Source organism: Cynocephalus volans, chromosome 6 (genome assembly GCF_027409185.1).
Source record: "Cynocephalus volans isolate mCynVol1 chromosome 6, mCynVol1.pri, whole genome shotgun sequence".
In the NCBI taxonomy this organism is placed as follows: domain Eukaryota; kingdom Metazoa; phylum Chordata; class Mammalia; order Dermoptera; family Cynocephalidae; genus Cynocephalus; species Cynocephalus volans.
Window position 1 is genome coordinate 15,571,039 of NC_084465.1, and position 21,170 is coordinate 15,592,208.

At 39.0% G+C, this 21,170-nt stretch overlaps 2 protein-coding genes across 2 annotated transcripts; both read right to left on the bottom strand.

Moving 5' to 3' along the window:
• Positions 1–4,833: 4,833 nt before the first annotated feature.
• Positions 4,834–6,811, bottom strand: TAS2R5 (taste 2 receptor member 5). The gene is given in 6 exon segments (XM_063101004.1): positions 4,834–4,940; positions 4,943–5,039; positions 5,041–5,234; positions 5,237–5,437; positions 5,440–5,818; positions 6,728–6,811. Coding segments are annotated over 6 exon segments (1,062 nt in total).
• Positions 6,812–17,279: 10,468 nt separating this feature from the next.
• Positions 17,280–18,179, bottom strand: TAS2R4 (taste 2 receptor member 4). The gene has a single exon (XM_063101292.1). The coding sequence runs from the start codon at positions 18,177–18,179 to the stop codon at positions 17,280–17,282; it is 900 nt and encodes a 299-aa protein (XP_062957362.1).
• Positions 18,180–21,170: the final 2,991 nt, after the last annotated feature.

Sequence of the window (21,170 nt, forward strand, 5' to 3'; positions counted from 1 at the left end):
TGATAATATTAAGGGCATCACATCTTGGTCATGAGTGGTGACAGTCAGCTTTGTAAATATTCATAACCAATAATAAATAAATAAATATTAATGGCAAATATTTATAGCTATCACTACATACCAGGCACTTTTCTAAACCCTTTACATGTATTAATTCATTTAATCTTCATGACATATCTACAAGGTATATACAGGCTTTCCTGAATAATGTGATATGTGCTTTTGTAAAACTTCAGATTCTGCAAAATCATGTCCAAAAAAATAGAAGAGCTTATGGGGAAAAATAAGGTTGAAGAAGACTATTGAAAATATATGCAACTTTGTAAGCAGAGCACTAACTGAAATAAAAACAATCCCAATAAAAATTCTACAAATATATCTCTCTGCTAGCCTTTGCACCTACCATCAGTCAATCATTCACAGCCTTTAAACTGGGGTTTATGCTTCTTTCAAAGTACGGATCTTTAAAAAACTGTCAACAACAAAAAAAAAAAGTATGGATCTTTGAGGGCATTAATTTCTAGAAATCAGTTTCATTACAATTAAAAATCTGAACCAGGGTAAATCCCTATCTATCAATACACTTTTTCCAAACACAGGGGGAATGTTTTCACAGCTACGTAATCTTTACTAAGTTTCACCAATAACTCACATTGTGTAGAATGTAGAGGTTCTTGAAGCCACTCCAGTAGCTCCCATTAAAGAAAAGCACTGCAGCAGCAAAGTTTTCAGCTTTTTTCATAGATGCTCATATATTGCTAAAGCTTTCTCTTTAATTAAGAGAAAGCTGCCCCTCTTAGTCTCTTTTGTCTTCAATCGATATGCTTAATTTCTCCTTTTTCCTTTGCTGTATTCTAACAATTCTGTAGCACTGGCAATTATTTTTGCTAAATATTTTCTCCCCCAAGAATCATCTTCAATTAATTGCAAAATTGACACCTTTAATTCAATTGTGAGTATGACATCGCATTCATTCAAAACCCTTCAGAGTTTTCAAGATTTTCTTTGTTTAAATACTTCAGAATTTGAAGCTCACCAACTTTATGATAATCAACTCACTGAGCCTTCGCTGACATTTTTATAATTAACTCTCCATATGTAATTAATATGAACTATGTTGCTAGCCAGAAAAAAATATTTTTAAACTTCCTTCTTAGTGTTACTTGAAAATAAGAATAAAATATTTACTAGAATAAGATGTGAATACTTTTGTAAATACAAAATCTTATTCTTCTGCATTCTGCTGAGACATGTCAATCTGATTCTTGATTTTCTTTGCTTTTTCTCTCTTAAACTTTTTGTCTTTGATATTCTTAAATTTCCCTGTAATGTGTTTAAGTGTTACAAGTTCCCCCACCTTATCTGTCTTCTTTGTCTCCTTTGAGCCCTTTCAGTATGAGTTTTTTCATCTTTAACTCAGTCCAGTTCTTGGTCATTAATTATTCAAATATTTCATTCCTTTTCTCCATTTTTCTATCTCCTGGAACTCTGGTTATACAGAAAATTACCCTTTTACTTCTATTTGCCATATTGTTTTGCTTTGTTTTTACATTTCCCAATGCTATTCTTTCCTCTACCATCTGAGACAGTTCCTTGAGCTGACCTTCCAGTTAATTAATTCACCATCAGCTGTATCCATTCTGCTACCTAATCTAGCTTTATTTCATCCAATTTAAAAATACATTTTTCAGAAGCCAAAGGCAAGTCAGACTTTTTTTTGTCCCAGCAAGGAAATTATATATAATATTTATAAAATATATATAATTGTATCTGGCAGCAGGACTAATAACAGGGAGTGGAGTGGGCAAATGCTGCTGTTCACTTGATACCTTTCTCTACCATTTGAATCATTTTTAGCCATGCTCATATATCACGTTTTTAACATTTCAAATCTCCTCTAGGCTGCACCATCACAGAGCATACCACATAATTGAAAGGAAGGCTATTAATATCTACACACATGCACACACACATGCACTCGCACACAAGCATGTGCACATGGACCCAGCTGCAACTCTGAGAATGCAAACTATAAAGGATTTGATGACATAGCAATCAATTCAAGAACACAGATTTGCCTCCAGATTTGTTTTCTTGGCTAAAACACAAAGCAGCCTCACACCCATCACAAGCAAAATCATGTACAGAAAAAGAAGGAAACTGAACACCACAAGGTGACTGGAAAAATGTGAGATTTTTTTCCCAGTTTTACTGAGGTATAACTGACAGATAAAAATTGTATATATTTATGGTGTACAACATGACATTTTGATGTATGTATACATTGTGAAATAATTACCACAGTCAATCCAATAAACATATCCATCACCTCACAGAGGTTTTTTTTTTTTTTTTTTGTAGTGAGAACATTTAAGATCTACTGTCTTAGCACATTTTGAGAATATAACACAGTATCATTAACTATAGCCACTATGCTGTACATTAGACCTCCAAGAACTCATTCATCCTATCTAACTGAAACTTCAAATCCTTTGATGAACATCTCATTTCCCCTACCCTCCCAGCCACTGGCAACCACCAGCCTACTTTCTGTGTCTACAAGTTTGTTTTTTAATTTCACGTATCAGTGAGATCACGCTGTATTTGTCTTTCTGTACCTGACTTATTTCACTTAGCCTAATGTCCTCCAGTTCCTCCATGTTTCCACAAAAGACAGGATTTTCTTCTTTGTAAAAGCTCGAGAATATTCCACTGTGTGGAATACACACACACACTACATTTTCTTTATCCATTCTTGCACTGATGGACACTTGCTTGAGTCCATATCTTGGCTATTGTTTTGCTCCTATTTAAAGCAAGCCATAGCAACTTTGATTTGTCATGATTTTGGATCTTAGCACCCTGGTATCCCACCAATAACAAATTTGAAAGATCAGTTGCTTATTTCACCTGTTTAAAAATACTCATAAACTTAAGCATTCCACAGGATAATCCTAGTAATCCTTACTAGGATTGTACAAGTATGAACACTGAGATACTTAAGGATTACTGAAAAGAGCACAAGCCTTGAAGTCAAAAGTCTGGGACTGTTCCATCTTCATCATTTACCAGGTGGTGACCTTGAGCAAACCAGCTGGAGTTTTGTCACCTATAAAATGGGAATAGAATTACTAACTTCACAGAGTTGCTATTAAAAGCAAATGAGATAATGGACTATATAAAGGAATGCCTGACAAAATGCAAAGCCCAATACAAATGTTAGGTGCTGTTTTTGTCATTATATAATTGGTCACAAAGGACATCTGTATAAAAGTAGGGATAGCATAATGGAGGTTCATCATACTACTACAAATATAACAAAGAAGAAGCACCTTTCTATTTGAAAAGAATGAATATTATCATTCCCAGAACACAAAAAGAGGTACTTGACCTCATACAACTCACAGTGACACAAGCACAGCCAGTCTCCCAGCCCCCTGGCCTTAATGATGACTGACATCCACATGTACCTAACATGTACCTTGATTCACAGCTTCGGGTAAGAAAAAGATATGTGTTTGAGAGAATAAATTAATAAAAATAGATTAGCATGGTTAATAAGAAGTAAAAAAAAAAATGTTTATCAGGTATTATCCTTTGGATTCCAGATCTCCTAGAACTGAACAAAATGAAGTGTGTTCAGACAAGGCTAAGAAAATAACAAAAAAAGAAAAAAGAAAAAAGTAAAGAAAGAAAGGACAAGGCTAAAAAGAAGGCTGAGAATACGCACAGAAAGAGGGACAGGATTCAAAGCAGAGAAGGGCAAAGCCAGCTCTTTAGGAAGGTAGCATGACATAAAGGAAAGGAGCACTGGGCAAGGAGGCAGGAAGCTGAGCTCTGGTCCCAGGACTGCCACAGACTCTATGAAACCCTGGTTAGGCCCCTGCCCCTCTCTGGTCCTCCATTTCTTTATTTATAATACAGAAAGGAGTTGTAAGACTAGTTAGCACAGTCACTCAATCATTTAGAAAATATTCATAAGTGTTTATTATAGGCTAAGCACTGTTCTAGTCACCACGGACATAGGAGAGAACAAAAACAGACAGTTCCTGCTGCCACTGATTTCACATTCTAGATGATCTCCATCCAATTCAAATATTTGCACACCAAAACTCTGATTGCAGGCATGGAGGGGCCAGAGTGGACAGTCAGGATGACCAGCAAGGAGAAGGCATGACCTCTTCAAGAGCAGTGCTCTTTACCAGAACAGAAGGAAGTGCCCCTCACTCTCATTTTGTTCACTCCAGAGCTTGGGCATCAGAGCTTAATACACACCATGGCTGCCAACTGGCTTTTATCCTGAAAGGCAAGTCAGGGGCTCAAAGAAACTTCCAGAAATTTAAAGATGTTTTGTTTTGTTTTTCAATTAGGTAACTAGACTTAATACAGTAAAGAAATTGAAAATTTATTTGGTATTTCTTTTTTTTAAAAAGCTTATCTAAAATAACTAACATTAGTGGAAAAGTGAAATTTCATAAAAATTAATAATTACTATATTAATTGTTCCTAATCTCTGTTTCCTATAATAGAAAAAATGTAACTTACATATGCAATGTGAAAAAAATGAATTATTTGCTATATATAAACAGAATATAATATCTCCTTTACCAAACATAAAACCCCCAGTCTCGATTTCTGTAATATACTAAAATGATGTACTTTGTATTCCCAAAAGAGAAGTGGTGTTGGTTTTCATCCTGTATTTCCTATTGTCCATTCATTGAATTGGTGTCAAAGAAAGAAAATCCTAAAAGATATAAAAGCAGCTCCCTTCCAGAGAGCTGTCAAAAGAGTGTCTCAGAAGAGTATCCTGACCACGTCTTTCTCCCCTGATCATGGGTCCAAGGATTTCCAAGTACACACTGTCTTCCACAGGATTCTCTGACAAGTCTGCTTCACCCTAGGAACCCATATGGTTAATATGACAGAATGAAGAGAAGATGGGCCTCCATGAGTGTCTCAGAGATGAAGACAGGGGTGAGATTAGCAGAAGACTCACAGGTGGTGGAGAAGGGGCTAGCCAGAATATAAACCACATAGTGTGGTATAAGGAAGAAGTATAAGGAAGAAGCCCCAAATTTTCAGGGCAGTGATGTGAACCTTGGCCCAAGCACCCCTCCTACCAGCTGCATGGACCTTCCTCTTCCTGTGGTGTCTATACAGAGAGACAATCACAGTCCCAGAAGAAAAAAGAAATACCTTGAAAGGCAATCAACTTCCTGCATTGAGCTGAAATATAGATAGTGACAGCTTAAAAGGGAGTATAGAATGCTGCTATTTCCTTGGGAAAGACTGTAGGATTTTAAGCCAATTTTGACTATTAGTAACAAATTGATTATAAAGTGCCCAAGAATGCACCAGAGACTCAGGCTATAGGCCCTCAGCTTCAGCCACAAATAGGCATGGTGTTCAAAGGTTGTGATCTTCTTGCAATAGATACACTGAGAAAAGTGGCAAACCACAGGCTGGCCTGGCTTACCAGGACTCAGAGGACACTGATAACAGCAAAGCAAGTGGCTGCTCTGGAAAAGTGGAAACAGGCTTAGTTCAACAGAATCTGCCAGTGCAGGAGAGACCAGCAGGCAGCCAGGCCCAGGACAATGAGGCTGCATGAGGACCCCTTGAATTTTCTGATCCATTCTCCTAAACTCCAGACCACAAGGACTCCATTTCCAACCAGGCACATGAGAAATCCAGCCACTGCAGCTGGCATCAGCAGTCGTAGGGCAGAAGTCAGCTTGGCTGAGGAGAGGAGCCTCTCACTGCAGTCCCACAAGGAGTCCTGCTTCAAGTGCTGATGAATATGTATGGTTCTTGGCTGGGGTCAGATCCCCTGAGGGTGACATCACACTCAGGGCAAATTTTCACACCACAAAATCTGGATTTGGCCTTGTCCTTCTGTACCTGTCCTCAAGCAGAGACTGAATAGCTATGACCAGGAACAGAGCATTCAGAAGTTACAATCCCTTCTGCATTTGCATCTATATGAACCCTGAGTCTAGACTCAGAGACTGAAAACAGTAACACAGACACTAACTGTCCATCTTAAAAGTCATGGGCTAAAGTCTAGACATGAGAACATAATATAATAAGACTACTCAATAAGAAAGACCAAATCAAAACATTCTCAGGTTCTATACAGTGCCAGATATGAGCTCATATGCTATTGAAAAAAAGAAATTTTATTTTCATAAGAAGAACTTTGAACATGTGAGCATGAAAGTTAAATAACCTCAGAAAATAAAAAATATTTCATTATCAAAGGGAGAAATAGGGGAAGTTTGGGGGAAGAAAACAATCAGAAAACCAGAACATATTATATTTAAGTGCCAAACAATAAAAAAATATAGATCAGGTCAGGGAGCCACTACTGCTAACCATGGTCCCTTTATGGCCAAGTAGCCACACACACTTGCCTTAGCATATATCTCACATGAAAATTTTAGAGGATGGAAATGAGCTCAAAGAAGTGAAAAAAACTAGCACAATTATCAAGAAATGTAATAAAAGTGTCTCATTTATTATCTTTCAGATTCCACCTTCCCTGGGACCAGCCTGATACAAATGGCTGTGGCAAGATAGCCACCCAGATTCCACCCCTGGTGTACACTCCCTGAATAATCCTTGGGCATGGGTGGGACTGTGATTAGGCAAAGGTGAAAGGCTTTTGCAATTGTAATTAAGGTCCTCAATCAGTTGACTTTGAGTTAATCAAAAGGGAGATTACCTTAGGTGGACCTGACTTAATTATCCAAAAGCTTTGAAAGAGGGACTGGGCCTTTCCAGAAGAGAGAGATTCTCCAGCTGCCATGTTGTGAGGAGGCCCATGGCAAGAAACTGCAGGAGGCCTCCAGATGCTGGGAGTGGCCCCCAGCTGACAAGGACCAAGAAAATGGGGACCTTGGTCCTACAACCATAAGAAACTGAATTCTGAAAAAGCATGTGAGCTTGGAAGAGGACCCCAAACTTCAAAAAGAAATGAAGCCCAGCCAGAATCTTTAAAAAAAAAAAAAAACAATAAAGCCTATATTACTCTTTCAAACATGAAAGATGTAAGATTAGGAGACTCTGACTTCTTCCTTTCTTTACAAATATTTGCCTCTACTCCACTTAGAGATATGAAGTGACAATTAAGGAAAATAGTCCAGCCATCATCTTGATTGCAGCTTGTGACACTCTGAACCAAGGGCCCAGTTAAGCTGTGCCCAAACTCTTGATCCACAGAAACTGTGATATAATAAATGTATGTTACTTTAAGCTGCTAAATTTGTGTTGCTACACAGCAAATAGAAAACTAGTACAGTGCTCAAAACAGGCTGGAAAAAACCATGAGAAAATGCAGAGAAAGGGCAAGTGGATTCGAAAGAAGGAAAAAGGCCAGACTAGTCTTTCAGGAAGGCAGCATGGGCGTCGAGGAAAGGGGGCTGTACTAGAAGCCAGGAGACCTGGAGTCTGGCCTCAGCTCTGCCTCGGACTCTCTATGAAGCTGTGGGAAGGCTGCTTCCCCTTTCTGGACATCAGTTGCTCTACTATAATGTAATGTGATTGGAGAACTAGATTTCCATTTCTTCAACTAAGGTTTACAGAGTGCTTGTTATATGCCAAGCTACAGTGTACTAAGCACAGGGGACAGAGCAGTGAGCAATATGCAGTCCCTGCTTCCAGGGAGGGGACATTCTGCATTGTCTCCCACCACTCCTAGTCCCGGTGCCCTAAAACTGTGGCTGCAGGCTGTGGAGAGGTACAGGAGAAGGTCACAATCTTCTGCGGGAGAGAAAACCTGGCTGAGGCTTCAGCTTGTCTAAAAGCAGGGCTTTTTTGGTGGCTTTTTGAGAGAAACATGAATGCCTCTCTCTCACACCCTGCCCCATGCTAGCCTGGGCAGTGGAACCTCCTACAGATCATGGTAGCCAATTGACATGTTTCCAGAAAGCCTAGTTTGGCTTCAAAAAACCAAAAATCTCCAGAATGTAAAGGTGGGCTTTTGGCAGACTACTTAATACTAATGTTAAGAGAGGCTAAACCACATAAAGAATTGAGATAATCATTTACATAATTCCACTAAGAAAAATACTTGCCTAAAAAATATCCAGCAATTAATGTACAGGTTCATCTTTTTTAGAACACATATTATTTTTAAATTATAGCTATTTTTTACTTCCTTTTATCAGTCAGTATATTGGCAAAGAAAATTGAATTATCTGCAGTAATTTAGAAAAATGTGATACTTTCCATGCAAAACACGAAAACCCAGTTTTGACTTCTGGAGTTTATTAAAATAACACATTTTGCATTGTTTAGAGAGCAATAGCTCTGGTTTCTATCCTGTTTTTCATATTGCCTTCTCATTTTGCTTCAGAATCAAAGAAGAAATAAGAAGAATTGAGAATAAAAATGTTAACTAATTTTACTTAATACTATAGTTGATTAATTTTACTGTTGTCAATTATACAGTCAAGGGCCTGACTAGATCTCTCTCCCATGTCATGGCCTCTAGGATCTCCAAGAACACACCACCATCCACAGAATTCTCTAAGTCTGACTACTCACGACCATTGTGACAGAATGGATAGAAGTGTTTGCAGCCCTGAGTGTCACAGAGACAGTGGCAAGCTCAAATGGTGAAGATTTGGAGACGATGGAAAAGAAGCTAGCCAAGTCAGGAACTGTGTGAAGAGGAGCTTCAGAGCAAAATGAACCTTGGTCCCAGCATCCTCCCTTCCTGTGACATCTATACAAAAAGACAATCAGCACAGAAACAGAAACACCACAAATGACAATCAGATCCCTGCACTGGACTGCAATATATAAAAATAGCACAGACTTAAAATGGGGTGCAGGAGGCTGCTGTTTCCTTTTAATTTTTTTTAATGCTTCATGCCAACAAGGGATAAGAAATGCAAAGTGATTGAAAGATGCTAGAAGAAACCAAACACCAGCCTCCAGGCCCTCTTCTTCAGCCACAAGAAGTCAGAGGGGCCAAGGTTCATGAACTTCATTCAGTAGAAGCCACTGAGGAAAGTGGCAAACCAGAGTCTGCTGGCTTACCGGGACTCAGAAGACATTGAGATGGTGAAGCCAACCGCTGCTCTGGAAAAGTGGAAACAGGTTTACATGGGAGACAGTGGCTAACCACCATGCCCAGGACAATGAAGACCTACAGAAACCCCTCACATTTTTTGACCCATTCTCCAAAACTCCAAACCACAAGGATTCCATTTCCAACCAGGCCGATGGGAGATCCAGGCACTGTGACTGGCATCAGCAGTCCCAGGGGAAGGAAGCCTCTCACTGCCACCCCAGGAGGAGCACAGCTTCAGCAGTGATGAATATGTGTGGCCCCTGGCTGGGATCAGATCCCCTGAGGGTGATATCACCATCATTTCACTTCTCAGAACTCAGATTCTGTTCTTTTGAAATCCATTCTCTGGCAAAGATGTTATGGCTATGAACAGAAGAAATGTTCTTGAAAATAGCAGCTCCACCTTCATTTGCTTCTACATGAAACTGGCCTGGGATCTAAGATTGGGTACAAAGCCACAGTTACAGACTGTCCTTCCAAAGGAAGGAACTAAAATCCAGAGACCCTAGAACACAGTCTCCTACTCCCACCCTACCTAACTCCACAAAACCTGAATAAGACATTCTGAGAATCTAAACAGTGGCAAATGCAAGGCCCCTCATGTTAAGTATGTTTGTCAATTATTTGACAAATACTTATTAAATGACTACCATGTGCCAGGCCATGTTCCAGGCCCTTGGGATCCAGTGTGGAGGAAACAGTCCCTGCTGTCATGGAGCTTACAGTCTGGTGGGAGAGGCAAATAACTAATAGTTTTAACATGTTTGTAACTTAAATATATAATTATGAGAGCTGTATTTATACATATACAAGTGATTATTACAATGACGTGAAAAATAAAGGAAATGATAGGGTGAAAAAACAAGCAAATGCAAACATAAGATGGGATAAATATTAACTGCTGAATAGTAAATTCTAGGAGAGGTCAGGCAGGAGAGAAATCTTTGAGCCACAGCTGCTGCCACATCTCCACCACACAGAACTGTTGTGACATGTGCAGCATGTCAGCCCCTGCACCAAGCACTATAATGAAGTCTGTATGAACAGTAATAACCTCAATGCTTTCAATTTACCAGAGCAACTGTTTGGTTTTTACTTTTGATACAACCAAAATACATCTGTGCCATAATATCGTCATACCTCTTTCTACCAACGTCCCTTCAATTCATGATGCTAAACTCCACTGCTCTGATCAGAGATTTTCACAGTACCCGAAGCAAGCGAAAAAAAGCCAATGAAAGATCAAGTGGACAACAAACATCAGAAAAGAACCTCAGAAGGGCAAAGTATGGCTTTACATTCAGCGTCAACAGAGTAGTCCATCCCATATAGAATAAGAATACTGAAAGGAAAGAAACAAAGAACAAGCATTGGTTTCCAAAGACCTGACACTTTCATACACACCCCCCAAAAAATCCACACACCCCCCTTAACTGTCAGACTAAGCAAAGCTCCCTCCTCTATTCTACATCTGACTCCCAAACATTTCGTATTCCTGTACAGGCAACCTTTTGAAATGCTTCCCAGAATTGTGCCTACCTTGCCACTAGATGGCGTCGAGGCAACTCTTCTGGAGCAGCTCTTAACCTGAGCAAATAATTCTTCTCTTAATAACCTGCATTAGTCCAGATATTTGGAAATTGAGCACATCAGACATGTTGTTTATGTATGTATAAAGAGAACAAGATTAATAAATGCACACATATTCATAGTCTTTCCAGCTTCCTTCCCCACAACCTTGTAAAGAAGAGGGTTTCTTCCCACTAGCTAGTACCACCTCTCTGGTGCGAGAATCAAGGCATTTGGAAGGAGGAGGAAGCCCCAAACTACACAATCCAGGGCCTGGGTGCAGCAAGAATCAGACTTTGAGGTCGAATGTGCTAGGCATCGCAGCATTGCTCAGGGTAGAAGAAGTGAATGGAGTCAAAGCAGGTCGTTGATGGACTTTGCAGATGAGAGAATGGCAGGTACTTTTGTCTGCTTCCATGAGTATGAAAATTTGAGGAGCAAAATAAGTACAGCAGACAAAATCTGGAGAACCATCAGGGGATGGAGCTTAATTTCCCTCTCACTAACTTTGGGCTGGACTTAATGACTCGCTCTCAAAGAAAAGAGTATGGAAATGGAAAAAGTGGTCACTTTACAGTGTTCCTGGCAGACACCACCTTAACAAGTGATCGAGGGTAACATCACCAGTGATGAGTCATGTTGATATCATGTACCCCTGATGTGATGAGAAGGGCACTTCACCTCCATGGTAATCTTCCCCCAAAACCATAACCCCGTCCAACTCTTAGGAAAACATCAGACAAACCCAAACTGAGGAACATTCTACAAAATGCCCTAACGGTAATCTTCAAAACTGTCAAGGTCATAAACAAGAAAAGGCTCAGAAACCGTCACAGGCTAGAAGAAACTAAAGAGGTATAATAACTAAATGCAATGGTGGTTACTGGTGCAGAAAAAGGATATTTGCCAAAAAACTGATAAAATTTGAATAAAGTCTGTAGTTTAGTTAATAGTAATGTACCGGTGTTAATTTCTTAGTTTTAGCAAATGCACCATGGCTATGTAAGACATTAACGTTAGCAAAAACTGCATGAGGAAAATATTCAAACTTTGTTTGCAACTTTTGCAACTTTTCTTAAAAATCATAATAAATATAAAAACTTTAAGTCAAAAAAGTTAAATAAAACTCAGATACATATTCATCATTTGTATGAGAACTGAATTCTTAGGAATTCGAGAACTGTGGTTATCCAGAGGAGACTTAGGGGACTGAGGTATCCCCGTGACATTGCAAAATCATGCTGAGGAAAACCAAGTAACACAGACACCATGCAGGGCTTTATGGATGTCTGCCCATTCGAGGCAAAGTGTTCACAGACTCGTACCAGTGCCAGCCCTCACTAGGAAACAAACCTCATGACTAGATTTCTGTTACAGGTACTTATAAGTGGGGCACCTATGGCCATGCATAGAAAGGCAACGTTTTGTAGTCAGACAGATGTGGATTTGCCTCCCAACTCAACCAATTAGTAGCTGTGTTCTTAGACAAGTCAATCAACCCTTCTGAGCTTCAGTTTGCCCTCTACATAAAAACGATGATAATATTTATTTCACAGGGCTATTGTAATAAGAAATTACATAGCCTATTGCCTAGCAAATAGTGTCACTTCATTCATAGTTTTTCTTTCCATCCTTTGTGATTTCTCTCCAACCATTCCTTTCAATAAAGTCAGAGAGCACCTGATGTCTGTTATTCACAGACGGCTAACCCAGGATGAACTGAGTTGCTGATTCTTAGAGAAAGGTGATCAGTTCTGCACAGTTCCAGAATCTCTGGAAAGCACAAATAAAGATGAGAAACTGATTAACCCAGGCCTCTAGAAACACATAGAAATCAAAGATGTAGAGGGATAGGTGGGACTTAGGAGAGATCTTTTCTGAGTTATATGAATATGTTTAACTATTTCTTTTCTTGAGATACCTTTTTTCAGATCACTATAACCATAGTCATTGTCCCAACTATAAAAGCAGCAAAATTGAGATAAATAATTTTCCTGTATTTAAAATAGGTCAAAAATTTTATCAAACCAATCAAGTAGGTACTTCTGTTTATATACCTGGAGGAAACTCTACATACACCCTGTTATTTGCCCAGGGTCTCTTGCTCCTTCCTGTTGACCCAAGGCAGCATTACAGTCACCCCCTTTCCCAGACCCTCTATATCCACACAGCCATAATCCAGAGAACAATCAAGCTGTTCTGAGATGATGCTGACCTCACACCTCCACAACACCAGGCTTGGCGGGGAGGGGGTTCAGGCTGTGCCTGTCCTCCTGCCGTCCTTACCCTCCATGTCTCGCCTTTCCTTTCCCCTTTAACCACACAACCCCATTAACCCATGTCACTTCCTCACTAATTTCTATGCCAGGCAAATTTTCATACATACATGGAGATTCTTTTTACACTTTTTTCCTCATAGAATAAAACTGGTCATGGGCCATTCTTTTAGGGGTAGGGGAAGAAATTTATATCTGCATCCTTCCTTAGACCGCAATATCCAAATCCCTAGTTAGTTTCGTTAACTCCACTTCCTCTTTTTACTCGCACACCAAGAGGAATAGGAGGCAGGGCATGTAAAATTAGAAAAAATATTTCCGAAGGACTCTGACATGCTTCTCACTTCTCCATCCCTCTTTGAGAACCAGTGGGCAGTGGGTTAGACTAGAGGATCGATGTCCAGTTTTAACTTGTAAAAAATAACATTATTGAAAAATTTATTTTAAATGCCTTCGGTACGCTTCCATTTCACCTGGAGACTCTGGCATTTGAAGCTATTTTAAAAGCTACATTCAATTCATGCTTTAAAAAAACTAAGATCTCCTTCCTGTCAATCCCTTCTTTCTTTCTTTTTCTTTTCTAAACAGCTGAAAATTGTTCATCAACCAAATGCTGGTAGCAGTGATCAGGGAAATCCAAAGACACAGATGTTTAAGTAAAATTTAAGCAATATATAGAAACTTTCAAAATCTTTGAAATTTTCATGAATTTCATTTAGTTCTTACAAAAAGTTGTATCTACTTCATCATCTTTCTGTTGGCCTATAGCTTTCCAAGAAGCAGCATTCTAAAGAAATTTTAAAAATAGTTTCTTCTTTAATGTTACTACTTTTTCACTTAAAAATATATCTCATATAAATTTCAGGGCCTAAAATTCATAGAGATAGCAAGTAGATTAACGGTTGTCAGGGGCTGGGAGAGGGGAGGGAGTGGAGATATATCTGTTACTGTTAATGTACAGATATATCTCTACACCCTGTTAGTGTACAGGGTGCAGGGGGGAGTGATGAAAAAGACAGTGGTAAACAGATACTGGTTATGTTTGCACAGGTCTGTGGATATACCAAAAAACTGAATTGTACACCCTAAATGAGTGAGCTCTGTGGCATATGAATTATATTTCAATAAAACTAGTCTTAAAAAAAAATTCGGGATCTAAAATCCCAGAGTCTATATGATTCCATGATATTCATTTCAGCTAAAAAAAACTAAGCACCCACAAGATTGTCCTATCTCCAGCCCACCCCCTTACATAAACAAGGGGTCTTCAAAAAGTTCATGGAATGATTCGTATTATCTTTTAAATCTATTTTTCCACAAACTTTTTGAAGTATCCTCATATATCAGCAGACCTGGGTGGGTTTTCAGGGTAGACACATGCTACTTCAGACATCACTTCTAAATTTTTCTTCTTGCCCTAGAAAATAAAGCTGCTTAATTGGGCATGATCCCACTCTATCCATATGTCTTTCCACCTACCTTGTGATGTAGTGGAAAAGGATATGGATTTTAGAGTCAAAAGACTATAGTTGAAGCCCTGGATCTACCCCTTCCTAGTTGTACTGTTATGAACCATTTACTTCTTTGTGCCTTAATTTTCTCAACTATTTGAATGGGCATATAATGATACCTACATTACCAAAGAGGTTGTGGTGAATCAATAAAGTAACATGTGAAATGTAGTTCATACAACATTGGGCTTGTAGCAGTTAAAAGCTAAAAGGCAATGCCCCTGAGTCGTAGCTATCAGAGTGGATGTTTGGAGATGTTATGCAGACCCTGTCCTGATGCCTGTCCTTCACGCTAGAAAGTGACTTCCTAACAAAGCATTTTAAACACATCTCTCCCTTTCCTGCAATAAGCAGCAAACAGAGGGAGATGCAGGATAGTGAGTATATATATTAAAGACACTGTAAGTTATCATGTCTTGAAAAAACAAACCAAAAAAATTTTTGAGTTAACAGGTTAATGATTACTTAGTGTCAGGTATTTAGCAGAGCATACTGGAATGAGCAGATCTCCAAACACACAGCATAGCTAAAAACTGTGCCTAAGGAGGACTTGGGCAAGTTTCTAAGCAAAGATACAAGTCTTTCTTCAAATAGCAGAGAACAGTCTTAATACAAAGAAAGCATATTCATCCCAGATGGGGGGAAAAAATGAAGACAATGTAGGACAACCAAAAACAAATTAGCATAACGTTGCCAAAATAAGAAAAAGAATCCAAACAAAGCATAAGAAAGACTATTCACTCACTTTCTTAGTGAGGAGAAACTAGATGTTGACATCAGAACCCCCTACTTGTCCTCTAGATAGATTATGGATGAATGGATAGATAGACTGTATATACCATATATATTTTAAAATGTGTCTTTTCTAAAAAAAAAAAAAAAATAAAAAAAAAATAAAAAATAAAATAAAATGTGTCTTTTCTGATTACAAAAGAAATATATGTTCACCATAGAAAACTTGGAAAATATAAAAAGATTACTCAAAACTTCCCAATGAAATATAATTATTGTTTGCATTTTTATATATTTTCCTTTTGGACTCTTCTTCACATGCACATATTTTTACAAAAATATACATGTTCTTATTTTCATTTCACCTAGCAGGGCATATAGAAATGCTCTTTGACTATAAGACGGTAAAAAACTACATACTATTTCATTATGAATATATATATTGTTGTACGTATTTGTGGCATAGCATAAATTGAGTAAGGTAACAGAGACCAAAAACACAGTGCCTGGAAGAAGGGAGATGTCAATTTCCCATGAACAGTCCTAGAGTGCAGGCATAAGCAGTCCAGGGCTGGTGTGGCAACTCCACAGTGTCAGGAACCATGAGGCCAACTCTAGAATGAATAATTACTCCACTAAGCATTCACCTCATCTGCATGGTCTGAGATAGATAATCATTACATCGGCATTCCAGCCCACAGAAAGGAGAAAAGGGACAAGGGGAAGGGAGGACACGGCAGTTCTAGAGGCACCGCCTAGACATTACATACATCACTTCTGTTCACACTCTATTGGCAGACTTTGATCACATGGCAATACTTACACATAAGAGGGAGCTGTAAAATGTACTTAGTTGCCAAAATCCTGAGCAGCTAACAATTTGATTACTATAGAAGAGAGGAGAGAGAGCAGATATTGTGGGACCCATGAGGGTTTCTGCCACTTGTGTACACGTAGGACATAGTGTACATTTAGTCACTCTTGGTAATTAATCCTTTTATCTCTTAATCTTACAATTCTAACTTAATGAATACCTCCAGCTTTTGCAGTATAAAATATTGGTTTGGGTAAACCTTACTGAATAACGTAGTCAAGATTCTGGTGGCCAGAATGAGAAAAGTCAGGTAATCCGTAAAAATTGAAGATCCGTTTATTTTGAGATGTGTACGTATCACATAAATATTTAATAAACATCGAAAAATGATATAAATATAAATTATGATTCCCCAATTCCCATCACAAAAAATTGTCAACATTCCATCTTCAGATTCCTATTCCTCTGAAGGCACAGTCCTGCTGTCCCAACCCCAGAAACAGTGTTTTGCTCTTCTGGAGAAGGACTGTGCTGCACACAAATGCATAAACAGATGGTATAAATTCACCAGAAGTCAAATGATCCCACTACCCGTCCAATAACTCCTCTTGGTTTTCCAGTGAATTCTGTATCACATGGTGAGGTCCGGTATTTTGTAAACTTGTTGCCAGATGGTGTTAATTTCACTATTTGGCATGTGCTTTTGACCTTACGCTAGCTCCCTGATTTTAAGATCCTTGGAACCATTCTGGACTTAACTTCCTTAATTCCCTCCACATCTATCAACCTGGCCCTTTCCTCCTTTCCAGAACAAGTCTAGAAATTCAGTCCTCGGGTTTCTTGGTAGTAATACTCAGTTACTGTCACCCAGCTAGTATGAGGACCCTTTTTCTGTCATGTCCCACAATAGGCATCTATTTCAGAGCTCCTTAGCTAAACCACAGGAAAATCTAACTAACCACATGCACCACAACGATTCCTTCATTTGGGGGAACTTCCCATTATACTTCAGGAGCCAGTGGAACAATGTAGTGATTTCCACTATCCAGGGATGCAAAGGTCATGCAAAATATGTGATAAGTAATGCCTCAAACAAATTCCTTACAGAATGTGCCTTATTTTAAAATATCAACAAAAAATTACATAATAAACTGAAATACAAGCACTTAAAGGTCTAGGATGTCAGATCAGCAATAACAAAAATTCATTCTTCAGATGATTGAAAAAATTGCTAATAGAGAAAATCTTGCTCCCAAACCATGAGGTGACTTCAGCCAATGTTTACTGAAATTTCACTACTTATTGAAACAAAGAATCTTCCTTGCTTTAGTTTTCAGTTTTGGATGTGTAAAAATAATAAGAAAAGAATGTACTGACGGATAAAGGGTGGCAATAATCCTACAAGTGGATCTGACTCCCAAACCCATCCCCACGTAAGAAGGGAGAAAATGGATCAGGGTCGCAATTGAATATGGAATATAGAGGATGAGGAAATAGATCATCAGCTTCATGGCACCTACATGAGCTTCAGTCCGGGGATGCCAAAAAACAGTGGCGTTTTTCTGCATCTTCCGTATGTGTCTCCTCAAGGAATGTATTAACAAGGAAGCAGAAGTCACATTAATGGTGAACTGGATAAAATAGCTCAGGAAAAAAGAGGCCACCAAACACAAGATGCCCTCATTCGTGTCAAATAATGTGCCATTTCTCCTAGTCATAAGCTCAGGAAAAGGTGACGTCTGGCTGAGCACAACATACAGGAGAGTGGTGAAGGCAGAAATCAGCACACAGATCAGCAGCAGCCTGGAGATTTTCAGGGAGATATTCCGTTTCAGCAGGAGAAAAACTGAGTGTTGGAAGTTAGAAATCTTCACACAGTACAAGATGTTGAGCAAGGTCACAAACCAGAGACTGCTAGAGTCCAAAAACATCCAACACAACAAAACAAAGGCAGACAAGTAGACTGACCTTTCAACGTTTGGAGAGATGATGTAAATAGTGCTCAGTAGAAGCAATCCTAGTGTAAGAAATCTGGTGATGCCCAAGCTGAACAGGATCCTATCAGAAGAGGAGATTCCATGGTTTTTGACCCAAGTCTTATAATTGACCACTGTAATAAACAGACTCATAATGATTCCTACAAAATTAAAAATAACTGAGGCAGTAATAACAGAGAAAGAGAACACCTGAAGCATCTTTACTCATTGAGGATTCACCAGTTGTGGTGCTGATGGTGGGGGCAGGAGAAATACTGAAATGTATAAGTAGGCGTCAGTATCCAGCCAGGAAGGACGTCTCCTTTTTTATTTTTTCCAAGCATGGCAAATGAGCCATTTGTGGTCTAAAAGCCAACTGCTTTTACTGATATGCAAATCTTCCAAGGGTTGTATTACTATTTCTTCATTCATATTCTGTTTTCCTTATAAATGCCTAATTAATATAAGCCTATGTTAACCTGAGAGTCCACTCCTCCAGGAGCAGAAAAGCTGGAGGGAGGAGTCATGGCAGGCTCCAGGAACTTCAAATCCAAATGAGCGCTCCAGCCCAGCATTGTTTCTCTTATTGTTTTGCAGTGAATATAGTTTTTCTTCATAGCAACCCCAGGATATGGTGACAATCCCCATGCTGCACGTCTGTCCACCTACTTCCCATCCACATATCCATGGATTACCTCAATCTACCTTCTCTCTCCCTCTAATCAGTTGATGTTGTAGCCGTTTCCTCCAACTGTCATTCTGGCCATGCCAGTGCCACTCCTTTATCCCGTAGTGCCTACAGTGACTTGCACTCATCTAATAGATCAAGTTCGAGGACCTGACGCCTCCTCAAGGAAGCCTTTCTCAATTAATCCCCTCCTTTCATGATGACTCCTTTACTTTGATTCCCTCACTAGCTATGTACACAAATTTGTGCCATAATAATTTGTTGTGTTCTGTTTTTGCTCAGAAAAAACAATGTCAGCCCTTTTACGTGTTTCCTTTATAAATTTAGGTTTATGTTTAGATCACGTGGCTATTTCCTCTTAGGCATACAACTGTCAATCAAAATATTCTGGTATGAGACACAGTAATGCTTTAGTTGTAGCTTTGTAAGCCAAATAAATAGGCATCTCATTGGAGAAATCTTTAGGGCAAACAGTCAAAGCAGAAGGACAACTTAGCTTATTTGATGATGATTCTGAAGAATGAGGTCAATCATAAATAAACAGGAATTACAAAGTTTAAATTTTTTCGAAAGAGTACCACATAAAGCTTAGGAGAAAGAAAAAAAGGAAACTTCCATTTCTTGGGGCTTTTTTAAAGTGCTTACTATGTTTCCAGCAGTGCACCAAGCATCTTAAATATCTAATTAATCCTTAAAACAGTCCAAGGAGGAAGATATGGTTATCCCTATTTACAGGTGATGAAAATGAAAATAAGAGAAAGTAAGAGACTACCTAATATCACAGCAAATCAGCAGCTGACTTGGGTCTTTCTGAGGCTAACTGAGCTCTTTCTAGTACACTAAGTTGCCCCTTGTTGGTTCTTTCATTCAATAAATTTTTGTTGCCAGCCAGGATCCATTGGCTGCTGGAGGAACAGAGAGCAATCACTACAGCACACTCTGCCATCAAAGTACCTACAGAACATTGGAAGAACACACAAATAGACAATTAGAGATCAGTGCTTTAGGTGTTATAATAAAGAATAGCAAAGAGTGCCATGGGAGTGTGCAGGAGGCACATTTAGCCCAGCCTTGGGGGAATAAGTGTTTAACTGTACATGAGAGATGCAGAGGAAGTTTCCTGGAAGATGTAGGCCTTGAAGGATAAGAGGAGTTAACACAGCTGATGAGTGGGAAGGGGCAGATGATGCAAAAGTACAGCAGTAAAGAGTACGGCATGTTGAGAACTAGAAGTAGTTCAGGGTTCTTTGGGGAAAGTAAGTAATGGGAACATGAAACTAAACTGTGAAATAGGGGCCAAAGGATTAATGGCTTTATGTTGCAAGCTAAGGAGTTTGGACTTCAGCCAAAGTAATGGACAGCCTTTACAGGATGTTAGGAGGGGAGCATTATGATTGTATTTTCATTGTTTAAAGAACACAACCCAAGCAATGTGGAAAAGTTTTGCTCAAGAGGGATGGAACTGGAAACAAGAAACGAGTTAGAATCCTGCTGCAGTGACTCTGATGGATTGAAAAGAGTGGAAATGGAGATCAGGGGAAATTTGAGAGAAGTGTTTATAAGTACAACCACAGGGATCTGGTGACCAAATGGTATGGAACTTGTAAGAAAAGGAAGAATCTGGGATGATTTCCAGAATTCTGTGAGCTTGAATATGCACATACCTTTACATGTGTTTTACTGAGTATCTGTATAATCTGTGCTAACATTTTATTTTTAATATTTTATTTTATTTTATTTTGTCGATATACAATGTGGTTGATTATTGTGACCGATTACCTAAACCTCCCTCCCTCCTCCCTCTCCCCCCTCCCTCCCAACAATGTCCTTTCTCTTTGCTTGTCCTATCAATTTCAAGGAATTGCAATTGTTATGTCTTCGTACCTGTCCCCGTTTTTCTGTGTGTGTGTATTCATTTATTTATTTTTAGCTCCCACAAATAAGTGAGAACATGTGATATTTCTCTTTCTGTGCCTGACTTGCTTCACTTAACATAATTCTCTCTAGGTCCATGCGTGTCATTGCAAATGGCAGTATTTCATTCTTTCTTATACCTGAGTAGTATTCCATTGTGTAGATGTACCACATTTTCCGTATCCACTCATCTGATGATGGACATTTGGGCTGGTTCCAACTCTTGGCTATTGTAAAGAGTGCTGCGATGAACATTGGGGAACAGGTATACCTTCCACTTGATGATTTCCATTCCTCTGGGAATATTCCCAGCAGTGGGATAGCTGGGTCATATGGTAGATCTATCTGCAATTGTTTGAGGAACCTCCATACCGTTTTCCATAGAGGCTGCACCATTTTGCAGTCCCACCAACAATGTATGAGAGTTCCTTTTCCTCTGCAACCTCGCCAGCATTTACCGTTCAGAGTCTTTTGGATTTTAGTCATCCTAACTGGGGTGAGATGGTATCTCAGTGTGGTTTTGATTTCCATTTCCCGAATGCTGAGTGATTTTGAGCATTTTTTCATATGTCTGTTGGCCATTCATATATCTTCCTTAGAGAAATGCC